This window comes from Elephantulus edwardii, unplaced genomic scaffold (assembly GCF_000299155.1).
Source record: "Elephantulus edwardii isolate Elephantulus edwardi_28Jun2011 unplaced genomic scaffold, EleEdw1.0 scaffold00139, whole genome shotgun sequence".
Classification (NCBI taxonomy): Eukaryota; Metazoa; Chordata; class Mammalia; order Macroscelidea; family Macroscelididae; genus Elephantulus; species Elephantulus edwardii.
The window spans coordinates 5,601,218-5,613,265 of record NW_006399889.1 but is presented as its reverse complement, the minus strand read 5'-3'; the positions used below and the strand labels follow the sequence as shown (position 1 = coordinate 5,613,265).

Sequence of the window (12,048 nt, the reverse complement as noted above, 5' to 3'; positions counted from 1 at the left end):
TAGGCACTAGAAATTATAGGGTCAACTATATTGGCCTTGCAGAAGATGTCTTTATGATGAATGATGACTACTGAGTCCTTTTTGATAACTCAGCAGAATTTTAAAATGTTAGCACATCCATTTGCCAAATGAAACTATGCTTTGGCAATAGGGCAAGTGAAAGGAGGAAAGCTTCAATTACCAGGAACAGTGCCATAGGTCCATACTGTAATAAAGTGGAAGGTACACTACTAGCAGACTTGCCAGGTGGCGGTGATTCCACTCTGGTCTATCTACAAATCCTTATCTATACAAGGAGCAGAGACTAGATTTCTAGAATTCCATTTCTGTTCTAATATTTCATGGTGTCCTTGATAAGTTCCACAACCAGATGAATATTCTTCAGTGTCCGAAACCCTGTGTGCCTTCAAATTTTTGGTGTTTAAACATACAACTCTATCTTAGGAAAATCTCTCCTTTTAAGAAATGAAGTCTTGCTAAATTCTACAATATGCGTGAACTTTGTAAACATTATGTGGAGTGAAGGAAGTCAGTCAAAAAACACGTATTATGTGACCCTACTTAGAGGAGTATTTACAATAGACAAGTGTATGGAGGTCAAAGTTGCTGAGGGAAGGTAAGAAAGCAAAGGAAAGGAAAGCTCAGTCCTAAGGGGACAAGGACTTTCTGTTAAGGGTGATGGGGGGGAAAAAACTCAAGAAAAGTTAATGACGGGAAAAAAGAAAATTTAATGTTGCTGGTGGAACAGAATGCTGAACAGAATTCATGTTCCTGAATTGTTGATGTGAAGATTGTTGAAGGAGTCAGTATTTTGTGACCCATATAGTTACTACAGTCAGATTTTTTTAAAAGCTTTAGTAATAAACAAAATTCTCCTTTTATTTCCCCATCAACCTACTTTAATAATAAAGAAACTTTAAATATGTTGATAATTTGGTGCATCAGAAAAGAGTTTATTTCACTAACATATTAGCCCTTACTGTTGCACCATGTCTTGCCATTTCAGTCCGGAAAAAATGACCTTTGAAAGGTATCCCAGAAGATACTCTGGCCAGGAGAGAATTTACTTTGTGTTCTGTGTTTAAAAATAAGAAAATAAGATAGCTCTTGCTAACAAAAATATCACTAAAATATATTACATGTTAAAAATATTACTAAAATATACTGCTGTACTAAAATACTATTAAAATTTATTATGGAGTTTCTACTAATATTTTCATAACTACATCTTAAGCATAAGATAGAGACACATATTTATAAAACCACTCTACAGTGCTCTACAATGAACATTACAGATTTGAGAAGGGGGAATGAATAGGTTCCAGGGCCAGGAGCACTGGATTTATCAGCAGTCAGGCAGGAGAGAGAAAGTGGAGACGTGGGTCAACTCCTTAGTGCTCATTCTCCCAGGGAAAAGCTGAAAGAGCTGCTGACAGTTTTCTGAAAAGAATCACTGGATCCTTGTTTCCTTCTTCTTCTTCTGTCCATTTGACCTTGTTTTGTTTTGAAATAGAGAAGAAGAGATGAGAGAATGGATTTAGGAGGGTAGCTGTGGAGTAGGGAGCAAAGGTAGACAGAGCAGAGAGGACATTCATGTTACAGAACCCATAGACAAGATCAGGGGCTGCTGATCACCATCCAGGATGTTATTGTTTGCTTCTTGTGTTCTTATTTGTCCCTGCTTCTCATTTCAGATTCTCTCCCTGATGTAATAAGTCACGTCTTCCCAGCTATCATCCCTGTATTGACAAGCAAATGTCACCCATGTTTGATTGACATCCATTGTTCTTGAATACAGAAGTATGATTTAGGAATCAATTCTACTTACTTATTTAAAGCTGTTCTTGTGTATCCTATATATTTTTTGGTGGGATAACTTGCCTAACATCCGCTCTGGGGACTTTCCATTAACATTACAAATGGAGGCTGCTCCTTCTCCAGCTTTTTCACTGAATGGGGCCTCTGCTCTCGTATATTTTTTATGCCAAACACTCAGGAAATTTACTGTGGAGGTTATGGGGCTATTTCCATGTCTTAGGCAAAGACCAACCTCCATATTTTTGTAAATATGGCTTTGTTTTATCTTAAGACTCTTGACAAGTGATTACCTCAGATGCATTTAGGTCTTTTAAGTTAGTGCAATTTCAACCCCAATGGCAGTATCTCTTGAAAGATTGCCACAGTTAGAAGCACTTGTAAGCAGAGGACAGATGTATACATTCAAGTATGCACAAATGAATGCCAAAGGTGCAGCATCTGTGAAAAAGACCCGCCCCTTTTCCTTTATGAGAAATGTGGTCCTTTGGCGATTCAACACACCCTAATGTTCTCAAGATTAATATCCTTATTTCATGTTAGAAAGATAGCCAGGTAGGTGGAAAGAAAAAAAAAAAGCTACCACTTGGATAATTCTAAAGGGCCCTCCTTCCGCTCTAAGTGGCATTTTGAAGAACACCTGAAGCACTGATTGTGAGTGCTTCAGCAGGGGAAGGAACAGTCAATGAAGCCACCTCCTCTCAACCTTCACCTCCACCTCCAGCTGGGGCTGCTGGCAGTAGGGAAACAGGGGATTTAGGTGTGAACCTTGAGCTCTGAAGGCGGTTGCATATCTATCTCTCTCCCCCACCACCCCAGGGTATGTCCTGGAGGTGTGAACCTCAAGCTTTGAAGGCTGTTGCATCTATCTGTCTGTCTCACTCCCCCACTACCCCAGTGTATGTCCTGGGGAAGCCTGCCATCGCCTGGGTTCAGCAAGGGAGTATTCAGGCGCTCACTGCGCATCCATGTGCACAGAGGGAAAAAAAGAGAGGCCGAAAAAAAAAAAAAATCCCCACATTGTCAGAGTAATGCCAAACTCTCTCTGAGTGGGATGAGCAGAGCAGATGCTGCAATGAGATGCCAAAGCGGCTCCCCTTCCTCTGTGCCTTGGGTGCCTATAAATTGCTCCGGCGCGCGTTTGTCAGCCTCCTCTTCTCCTGGCAGGTGGTACCCAGGCAGAATCCTGCGTTCAGTCTCTCTCTCGCTCCGCTCCTGGCCGTGAGGCGCTCGCCGCCGCTCGCTAGCTGCCGCGCTCCAGCTGAGAGTCTCGCCGAGCCGACTGAACCCACCACCGCCGCTCGGGGCAGCCCCGGGGCGCCGCGCTCGAGCTCCCGCGGCCCGCGCGGCTCTTTCAGGTGCGCGTCTATTAGAGTTGTGGTGGTTGCAAAGAAGATAGAGGGAGAAAAAAAAAAGAGGCAGAGGAAGGGCGAACGAAAGAGGTGGAGAAGGAGGCAGAAAAAGGCAACTTCAGACGGAAAGTTAGTGCGAACTGGCGCAGTCTGCAAAAACGGAAAAGTCGATCGCTGACAGGCGCGGCATAAAAGTGTGAGCGGCGCCGGCGAGCGCGAGAGGCGGCGGCAGGCTCGGCCCTCCCGGTGGCCCGGCCGGCTGCAGCGGCAGCCACAGGTGCGCAGGGGTTCGCCGGAGGCGAGAGGGCGCCCTGCGTACCCCGCCCCCACCCCACCCCCAGCTCGGGACTTCAGCTCAAGTCACTTCGCGCCCAAGCTCCCTCCCCAGCCGCAGCCGCAGCGGGGGGAGCAAGAGCAGAAGAAAAGCGGCCGGTGCGCTACCGCCCAGGGGAGTTGGGGTTCGTCGGGGGTTGTTTTCGGCTCTGAGGAGGTCCCCGCCCAACCTTCAAAATTTTGTCCAAAAGCAGACAAGAGGATCGGCCCGCGCTGAGCCGGCTCGTGGGCAGCAGGAGGCGCCTGATCGCCGCCGGGGCGCTGGGGGTGGTGATGGTGCTGCTGCTGGTCATCCTCATCCCGGTGCTTGTGAGCTCGGCCGGCACCTCGGCGCACTACGAGATGCTGGGCACCTGTCGCATGGTCTGCGACCCCTACGGGGGCACCAAGGCACCCAGCACGGCCGCCACGCCCGACCGCGGCCTCATGCAGTCCCTGCCCACCTTCATCCAGGGTCCCAAAGGCGAGGCGGGTCGGCCAGGGAAAGCGGGCCCACGTGGGCCCCCCGGAGAGCCAGGACCGCCTGGCCCCGTGGGGCCCCCGGGTGAGAAGGGCGAGCCGGGCCGCCAAGGCCTGCCGGGCCCACCCGGGGCGCCCGGCCTCAACGCGGCGGGGGCCATCAGCGCCGCCACCTACAGCACGGTGCCCAAGATCGCCTTCTACGCTGGCCTCAAGAGGCAGCATGAAGGCTATGAGGTGCTGAAGTTCGACGACGTGGTCACCAATCTCGGTAACCACTACGATCCTACCACGGGCAAGTTCACCTGCTCCATCCCTGGCATCTACTTCTTCACCTACCACGTCCTGATGCGCGGAGGGGACGGCACCAGCATGTGGGCTGATCTCTGCAAAAACAACCAGGTGAGCGCAGGGAGGCAGCCGGGAGGGCGGGGAGAGAGCGCGCGGAGGTACAGGCAAGAGGGAGGAGACCCCGGAAATGGGGGTGGGGAGCCCGCAGAGAAGGGCGCGGCCGTCCGGCACCCCGGAGTTGTTCCACTCTGGAAAGGCGGGGGTCTTACACTGGGAAGGGCGCTTGGTGGCCTGGAGAGGGCGGTTCCCAAGCCGAGGACCCACACTCGGAGCGCGCGCGTGAAAGCGCGACCCTCGGAGCGCGGGAAGCCGGGGCGCCCAGAGCTCGGTCTCCCGGACCACTTGTGTGTTGAGGATCCCGAGGCTGAGGCTATCTCTCTTCCAGCTTTGGCCCTCCCCTCACACACAAGAGGGCCAAAGCTGGAAGAGAGATAGCCTCAGCCTCGGGATCCTCAGCAGTGTAGGCTCGCCGGCAAACTCTCCTGGGAATCTGAGAACTAGCTTAGCCTGGAATGGGCATGCCAGGGTGGCTGACCCTTAGGAAAAAGACAGAGGCCTGAGGGAGAAAGAAAGGGCTCTAAAGAACCATTTTACTTGGGGTGCGTCCGGATGCAAGGCAGGACTGTGGAGCCAGCCAGATCAGGGCCATCAGCATCCTTGCTTTCCTGGAGGTGAAGTGCACCTAGTCCGTGCCAGGACGCAAACTCCGGTTGAGTTTTCAGCCCAACAAAGAAAGAGAAGGTCGGAGTGTTTGTATGGTAACAAAAGAAAAAGTTGAGACTCTGTGGGTTTGTACAGTAAAACACACCCCATGCAAACGCAAAGCTCTGCTGAAGGCAGTAGGAGGGCACACAGAGTGGTGGCCTGGGGAGCGAGTAGCCCAGTCCCTGTGCTCTGGACCTCAGTGCCAGTTACCGCCACGCGCGCCTACGTGGGAGCCTTTCCAGTCTGGCTTTCTCCCTTCGGTTCAGTAGCGGCTTTGGCCTTGGCTGTGAATAGATTAAGATTAGCCCTAACATCTTCCAAACTGTACAGCGTCTCCAAGAGGGCCACAGGTCTTGCAGTTTTCTGCTTGTGACCCTGTTACCATTCATTTACTTGAGAAATTTGCAGTCACTGCACAATCGAAACGAACGGTCCCTTAGTCAGAGGAAAAGAATATTTGTAACTACCTCCAAGTGTAACCGGACCTTCAGCTAGTGCTGAATCTGCCGCCACTTGGGCAAGGCCTTACATCTCATAACCTGGGTCGAGTTCGAGGTTGTAACTTGATTGAAAACCCGTTGTCTTTGAGAGAGCTCTCCTGCAGTAACTTTAACAAGAGCTTTCAGTTCATAGGGACGTTATAAGTAGACTCGATGGCCCCTAACATCAATAGAGAGACTTCAAGTCACACACCTCTTGGAAATTCAGACCTCTATAACCTAGGTTCCTATTAAGCTGCAGAAAACAAAATTTCACCCAAGCATTTAGATCAATGTCAGAATTATTTCAAAAGTGAAGGCAAGAGTCCTAAATGAGAAGGAAAGAACTAAGAGTCTTCTCCTTGCTCCTCTTCTCTAACTACCCACTCCCTTCTGAAGAAATTCAGATGCAAATAGCTTAAGGTTAGGCCCTCAGGACGCATAGAACAAAAAGAGGAAAAATGGCCACCAGGAGGCACTGACAGGGTTGTTTATTACAGTTAATATGCACAAAAAAGAATATTAAGATAAATAAAAAGTATTCATAGAGTCATGGGATAGTTACAGGTAAATGGTTTGAGCAACATGACTCAGTGTTCCAAAATAGAGCTATTCTGTCATCGTAACAAAATGGGTTCAGAACAGCCAGCCCCTCAGCAGGCAGCTTCTGAGGCTTCCCCATTATTTGCAAATTGGCTCTTTTCAGCTCCAAAGGCTAGGTCTGGAAAATATTGTCAGGCTGTGGAAATGGTCTTTAGAGATTTTACTAAAAATGGAGTAAGATTCTATTTGAGCAACAAAATTATGAAAATGCCTGCCTGCATTTTTAAATATCTGGAGATTTGCAATTATTTGAAAGCCAATCCATTAAATTTATGTACATGTTGGTTATCTATACTTTGGAGGTTGTGTTATTGTCATGTTAATCCAAGAAAATAATTCCATATAGATGTTCTGTGTGCACTTTGGTTTGTAAAATTGTTTCACCGCATGGAGTACACTCCTTTGTGTCATGCCATAGGCACACTATGAGGATCAGGGGAAAAACCACCACCAGCAACCAGCAAGGTAAGCTGCTGATCTGATAATCTACAATGCTTTCTAATGACACTAGTAAGCTTTTACCAAAGATATGCTGCAAAAAGTGTGCAACAGGTAATTTAGAAATAAAATATAGAGTAGGGAACCATTGATCTCTTAGCCTGGACTATTCTGGAAAACAGTTACAGTACTTTTAAAGATGTTTGTCTCTCAAAGAGAACAATCTGGTCTGCAGACAGTAGTTACAAATGAGAAATCTTCTAAAATATTATTATTAACATCATCATCAAATAAAGACTTTTTTTATTTGGACAAGATCCTAGCCTTATCACCTCTTAGAATGGCAGTTTCTCTCTCTGAGTTGATTTGTTTTTATAAAACAGAAATGTAGACATTCATGTCACTGTGATGTTCTATGGATTAAATGGATTTTGAGAAACACAAAAATTAAACACACACACACACAAATGTAGTTCCCTCTAGGATAGAGGAATGCTTCTCAACCATAACCACATGAGAGCCATTTTTATTTATGCTTTGTGTTGAATGCAGGATCACAGATGGAAACATCAAAGGCCAGTAAATTAACCTGATACGCCACTTAACCTTTTGTTTATGATTCCACAGAAGTACAATGAAAATGGAATTATGAGATCAGCAGCAATTAATTAGCAAATACTACCATAAATATTGTCTCTAATGTTATATGTTCACTAATAAGATAATGCTAAAGGTACATAAGCGATTATATTCTCACAAATACAGCACTAAAAGAGCCATAGTTCTCATATTCCCCATGAAGCCATCAACTAAAATGTAATCTTGCCATTTGTTGAGAGCCCAGATGACAGACAATGCATATTAAAGGTAAAAGTTGCTTTCAGATAGCTTTATGCAGAAAACAAGAAACGTCTAATCTATTTGTATATTTCTAGCAGGAAACCTGAATAAAAATATTGCTATTTGACCATGATCACTGTAATACACTATAATAAACCAATATAATTTAAAAAAGAAAACTGGCTTAGTATTTATAACTATAAAATAATTAAGAGCCAGTTTTCATTCTCAGGATTTATTAGCGATGATGTCAGTGAGCATGAAATATATCAGACAGAATGAATAGTTTGTGGGTTAAGATTCATTTATTAGAGATTCTTGAAATACCAAATTAATTATCTTTTTAAGAGCAGTGAAACATATGCTAAAAATGAAGCAGAAGCTAAAGAGTTAAATTATAATATGGAAGTGATTCTGGGGACATTTATGGAGAACTGGGAATATAGGATTGAGGAAACATCAGATTCCCAGAGAAAATGCTGATATCAGGGTACATTTGGAAACCTGAAGATTACTTCTAGGATGAATATATTGCTTTCCTGAATAGTTTAAAAGAACTGGTGAATTCCCCAAGCTGGATACTAGAGCTTGGAGTGTTACATACCTCCAGAGAATAAGCATATGAGAATCATACAAAGCACACTGGAGTGTGGCATTGTTTAATTGGGAGACAGTCTTATGGCAAAGTATAGGTTAAAATCTTAGAGAATCATTTTCATTTAAAAAGCAATCAGTGGCTTCATCCAACAAAGGAAATGAAAACTGTTCAGAGTAACTTTCCAGTCCATGGGATCAGACTAATGCATTAGCGGGGGTTTGTGGTTATACTTACTGAATAAAATTGGTAACATTTACATGGTTTTGCGGTTACACTCTGTAGAATAAAAACTGCACTGTATAAATAAAATTGTCTCTAAATCAAGTGTTTTTAATGAGTCCAAGTTCCTAAATGCCTCCTATAGACAATGTCAAAGTACAGTCTCTGTAGACCCTACACTCAAATACTCAAAACACTGAATAAAATGTGTGTCTTGGTATTAATAATGGCTGTTAAGTATATACACTGGACTGATGGTGAATTAACATGAACAGCATGACTAATTGCTATTTTTTATTCTCATTCATTAAAAGTCTACATATTTTAAAAAAGTCAAGTCCTATGAGCAATATCCTCCCTATAGATCCCCCCGCCCCCCCGCCCAGGAATTAAGGATTGCATGAAATTAATGATTCGAAGTACTCTACTCCTACAAACTGATGATTAATTCTTAGGAAATAGTATGAGGTTTGATTGTATTATTCCTTAATGAGCAAAACAGATCACCTCACTAAATTGTTGTATACATTTAAATCAGTGCTTTTGAGCATAATTACATGGTATATTGCTTTCATTATACAATGTGTTAGTGAGAGTTAGCACAGTGTTAAGCAATATGAAATCCTTTAAACCCTTTCTCACTTTGCTATGTGATACCCAGAAAGAAAATTTTAAAATACTACTCGAATTACAAGTTCACCAGTGTCAAGAGTCTTCTCCTTTTTTCACATTTCAGCATTAATATGAGAACACACCACATGAAAATTTAATTTGAGAACCTCTCATTTAAAGTTTGAAAGAAATACATGGAAATTCTTGGCTTCTGTCTCATTTCTCTCGTTTTGTCAAATGATAAAATCCAGCATATTGAAGCCCAAGTCATGCATTATCACAGAGTGCAGGTTTGCAAAAACCACTAAATCACTGGCTATGTTAGGGAAATACCATTACAGCTGAATAGAAACAAGCCACAAAGTGGAAGATGTTTTATTGAAATAAATCAAATGCAATGCAAGTTTGCCCATTGGAAGATTTTCCAAGGCAGCATCACAATATATCTAAATGATTCTGAAACCTAATTTGAGTGGGAGATGTGACAGAATGTCCATATCACTTGATACGATAGGCAATTTGAGTGTTTGCAAATGGCTGTCAATTCACTAATGACAGCAGGTTATAAGCAGCCCTCATACCAAAGCCAAGCACATTTCTTTTAGAATCACTTAAATAGAAAAGTGCCTTTAATGAGATAATTCAAAAATTCTAAAAATTTGAAAGACCTCAAATCATAGAAATTAGGTTCCTCTTAAAACTTTGAGATGTGTTAAAATGAAATACTTTAAGTGCATACATCATCATTAAGTGATAAAAAGGCATGTATTGAAAATAAAACTCTGAGAACTTGAGTGACATAATCAAAGAAGTTTAAATGAGTCAGGCTTCTGAAGGAGTGTAGCAAAAGTGTTTTATTTGAATTAGATTTTGAAAGTTCCAAATCAAAGAGTAATTTTCCTTTTTTCCCTTATATATAGCTGAGTATTGCTATTTCCTTGGGGTTTCATTTACTGTGGCTCTCTGTAAAGTTTTCTCGTAATTATGAAGAACAAGTGAACTTGGGCTTGAATGTCTGTACTCCTAAGCAGCTTTGCTACTTGGCTTAAAAATGCAAAACCAAAGCGTGTCTTTTTATTTAGGAAATGACTGGGCATAAGGATTCAGGAATTAGAAAAAGCATTGATTTTAGAAAAGAATAGTAGGCATTCTTTCCCAATATATAGTATATAAAAAGAATCTGTCAAACAGTCTTCACTAAGGGACTGCTTGCTCCTTTCTTTTCTCCTCTTGTTCAGCAATGTAGTTGGAACAGGTACAATGATATCCTCATAAAACCCCAAGGTCAAGGTGTAGACTGATCTGTGCTAAATTCAGTGCAGTGCCAGCAAGTCGTACTGGTCCACGTAAATGACAAAACACACAAACAAAAACATTTGGGAATTCTCTTTTAAGCATTTTAATTCTTCTCTGTTTCACATAGGTGCGTGCTAGTGCAATTGCCCAGGACGCTGATCAGAATTACGACTATGCCAGTAACAGTGTGGTTCTGCATCTGGAGCCTGGAGATGAAGTCTATATCAAACTAGATGGTGGGAAAGCTCATGGAGGAAACAACAACAAATACAGCACATTTTCTGGATTTATTATTTATGCTGACTGATCACGAGCAAGCGAAGCTTCTTGTCCTGAGCTAGAACACTGGATTCGTGTGGCTACCGTCAGTGAATCAAGGATCCCAAGGGATGCCGAGTGTGGGGGCACCTCAGTTGTGTATATGTGGGGAAATCAAATGCTACCTGACTCACATCTGTATCACTCAGAAAAACATTATGTAAAAAAAAATATTAAAAAGCAAGATAAGCAGATGTGTGATCCACTACCGCCAAAGCAAATACTCCTTATCGTTAGTGTCCATGTGAATGAAGTCCTATATAGATCACAAATTTTTATAGAGAAATCTAAGACACTGAATTATTTCTTCACTATATATGATACTTTGTGTACTGTGATCTTGCTGCTTTTATCCATATGTCAGCTTTGGTTCTTGTGAGTTTACCTGCTTATTATGACACTTGGAGTCCATAGTGTGGGGAAGAATGATTTCACCCTGCAGAAGGTCTAATTGAAACAATGCTGCTTGTCCCCAAAGAAATTGTTTGCCTTGTACTTTAGTTAACTTTAGAGCTAGACCTGGGAATGATTCAACTTCAAGCCTTAACCTGGAATTTTCTGGATTTGAGGGAATTCCCAAATCTATGATCATTATCACATTTTCTTTAAGACTTTTCTCTCTTTGCTGGTGATAGTGTTTTTAAAAACTTGAGATTGAAATTGTATCACAGGAGTTCCCTCTCAAGTGTGAACATGTGTAATTATGTATGGTATTTAGAAAACCTTCTGTGTCTCCATTTTGTCCATAGAGCACATTTAGACTACTTGAAAAGTCAGAAAAATTTATTCTTTGGTATTAAATCAGACTGAGGCATTAGCCTTCTTTAGAAGAAAAGATTATTCATAACCCAATGCACAAAGGTTTAATTTGAGCTGCTGCATGCATCACCAAGGGGACATTAAGTTAGGCCTTCAAACAGTTGCTACAAGTCTGTGTCTTGAGGTTATTTTAAAATTGAACAGTTTCACATATAACTAATATGACAACAAAGTGTATATATTTTATAGAAATATCTGTTACATATATATATGTGTTAAATGAAATTTTATATAGATATATATATAAAATTTTAGCCCACGAGGCCCAGTGGCTGCATAGCCTCAAAATTTCATTTAAAAGATATATATATATTAAAAAATTATTCATAATTTGACTTATTTTGGAGGCCAAAAAATATATGGAGTAGCAAAATCATTAAGTGACTTCTCTTTAGTCAGAAAAGGAGTTAGGTTTTTTTGGTTGGGTTTTGTTTTTTTTTTTTAAATGTCCTTTATGTCCCATTTGGGTAAGTTAAGCCTATGGTTTCTTTATTATCCTATGCCAATCAATATTTTAACTGCACCCTGAGCTGACTATTAATATTAGTACTGCAGAAAGCAGGTGGCTTTCCTTGGCAGTGTTTATGAATTATATGCATTTGAATTATCCTTTTTTTTTTCTTGAGGTGGATTGAAGCTAACAGTAAAGTAGATTTTGAGAGTAGTGCAAATCCTTTCTCTCTGGTTCTAACACACTGCCAAAAGTCATCTCTTTAATCTAAGGAAAAGATTAAAAATGCATGTTGATGTATCCTAACTATTAGACAACTTCCACGATTATAATGAAAAATCTGTTCCTCTTTCAGTTGTC

General features: G+C 42.2%; 1 protein-coding gene across 1 annotated transcript; it reads left to right on the top strand.

The window, feature by feature from the left end:
• Positions 1–2,838: 2,838 nt before the first annotated feature.
• C1QL3 (complement component 1, q subcomponent-like 3) lies at positions 2,839–11,179 on the top strand. The gene is made up of 2 exons (XM_006894294.1): positions 2,839–4,361; positions 10,228–11,179. Exons 1-2 carry the CDS (start codon positions 3,774–3,776, stop codon positions 10,405–10,407), a joined length of 768 nt encoding a protein of 255 aa, XP_006894356.1. The 5' UTR covers positions 2,839–3,773; the 3' UTR covers positions 10,408–11,179.
• Positions 11,180–12,048: the final 869 nt, after the last annotated feature.

Coding starts and splice junctions, on each gene's coding strand:
- C1QL3 (XM_006894294.1), top strand. CDS start 3,774: ATGGTGCTGCTGCTGGTCATCCTCATCCCGGTGCTTGTGAGCTCGGCC. Junction 4,362..10,227: donor ATCTCTGCAAAAACAACCAG/GTGAGCGCAGGG, acceptor TGTTTCACATAG/GTGCGTGCTAGTGCAATTGC.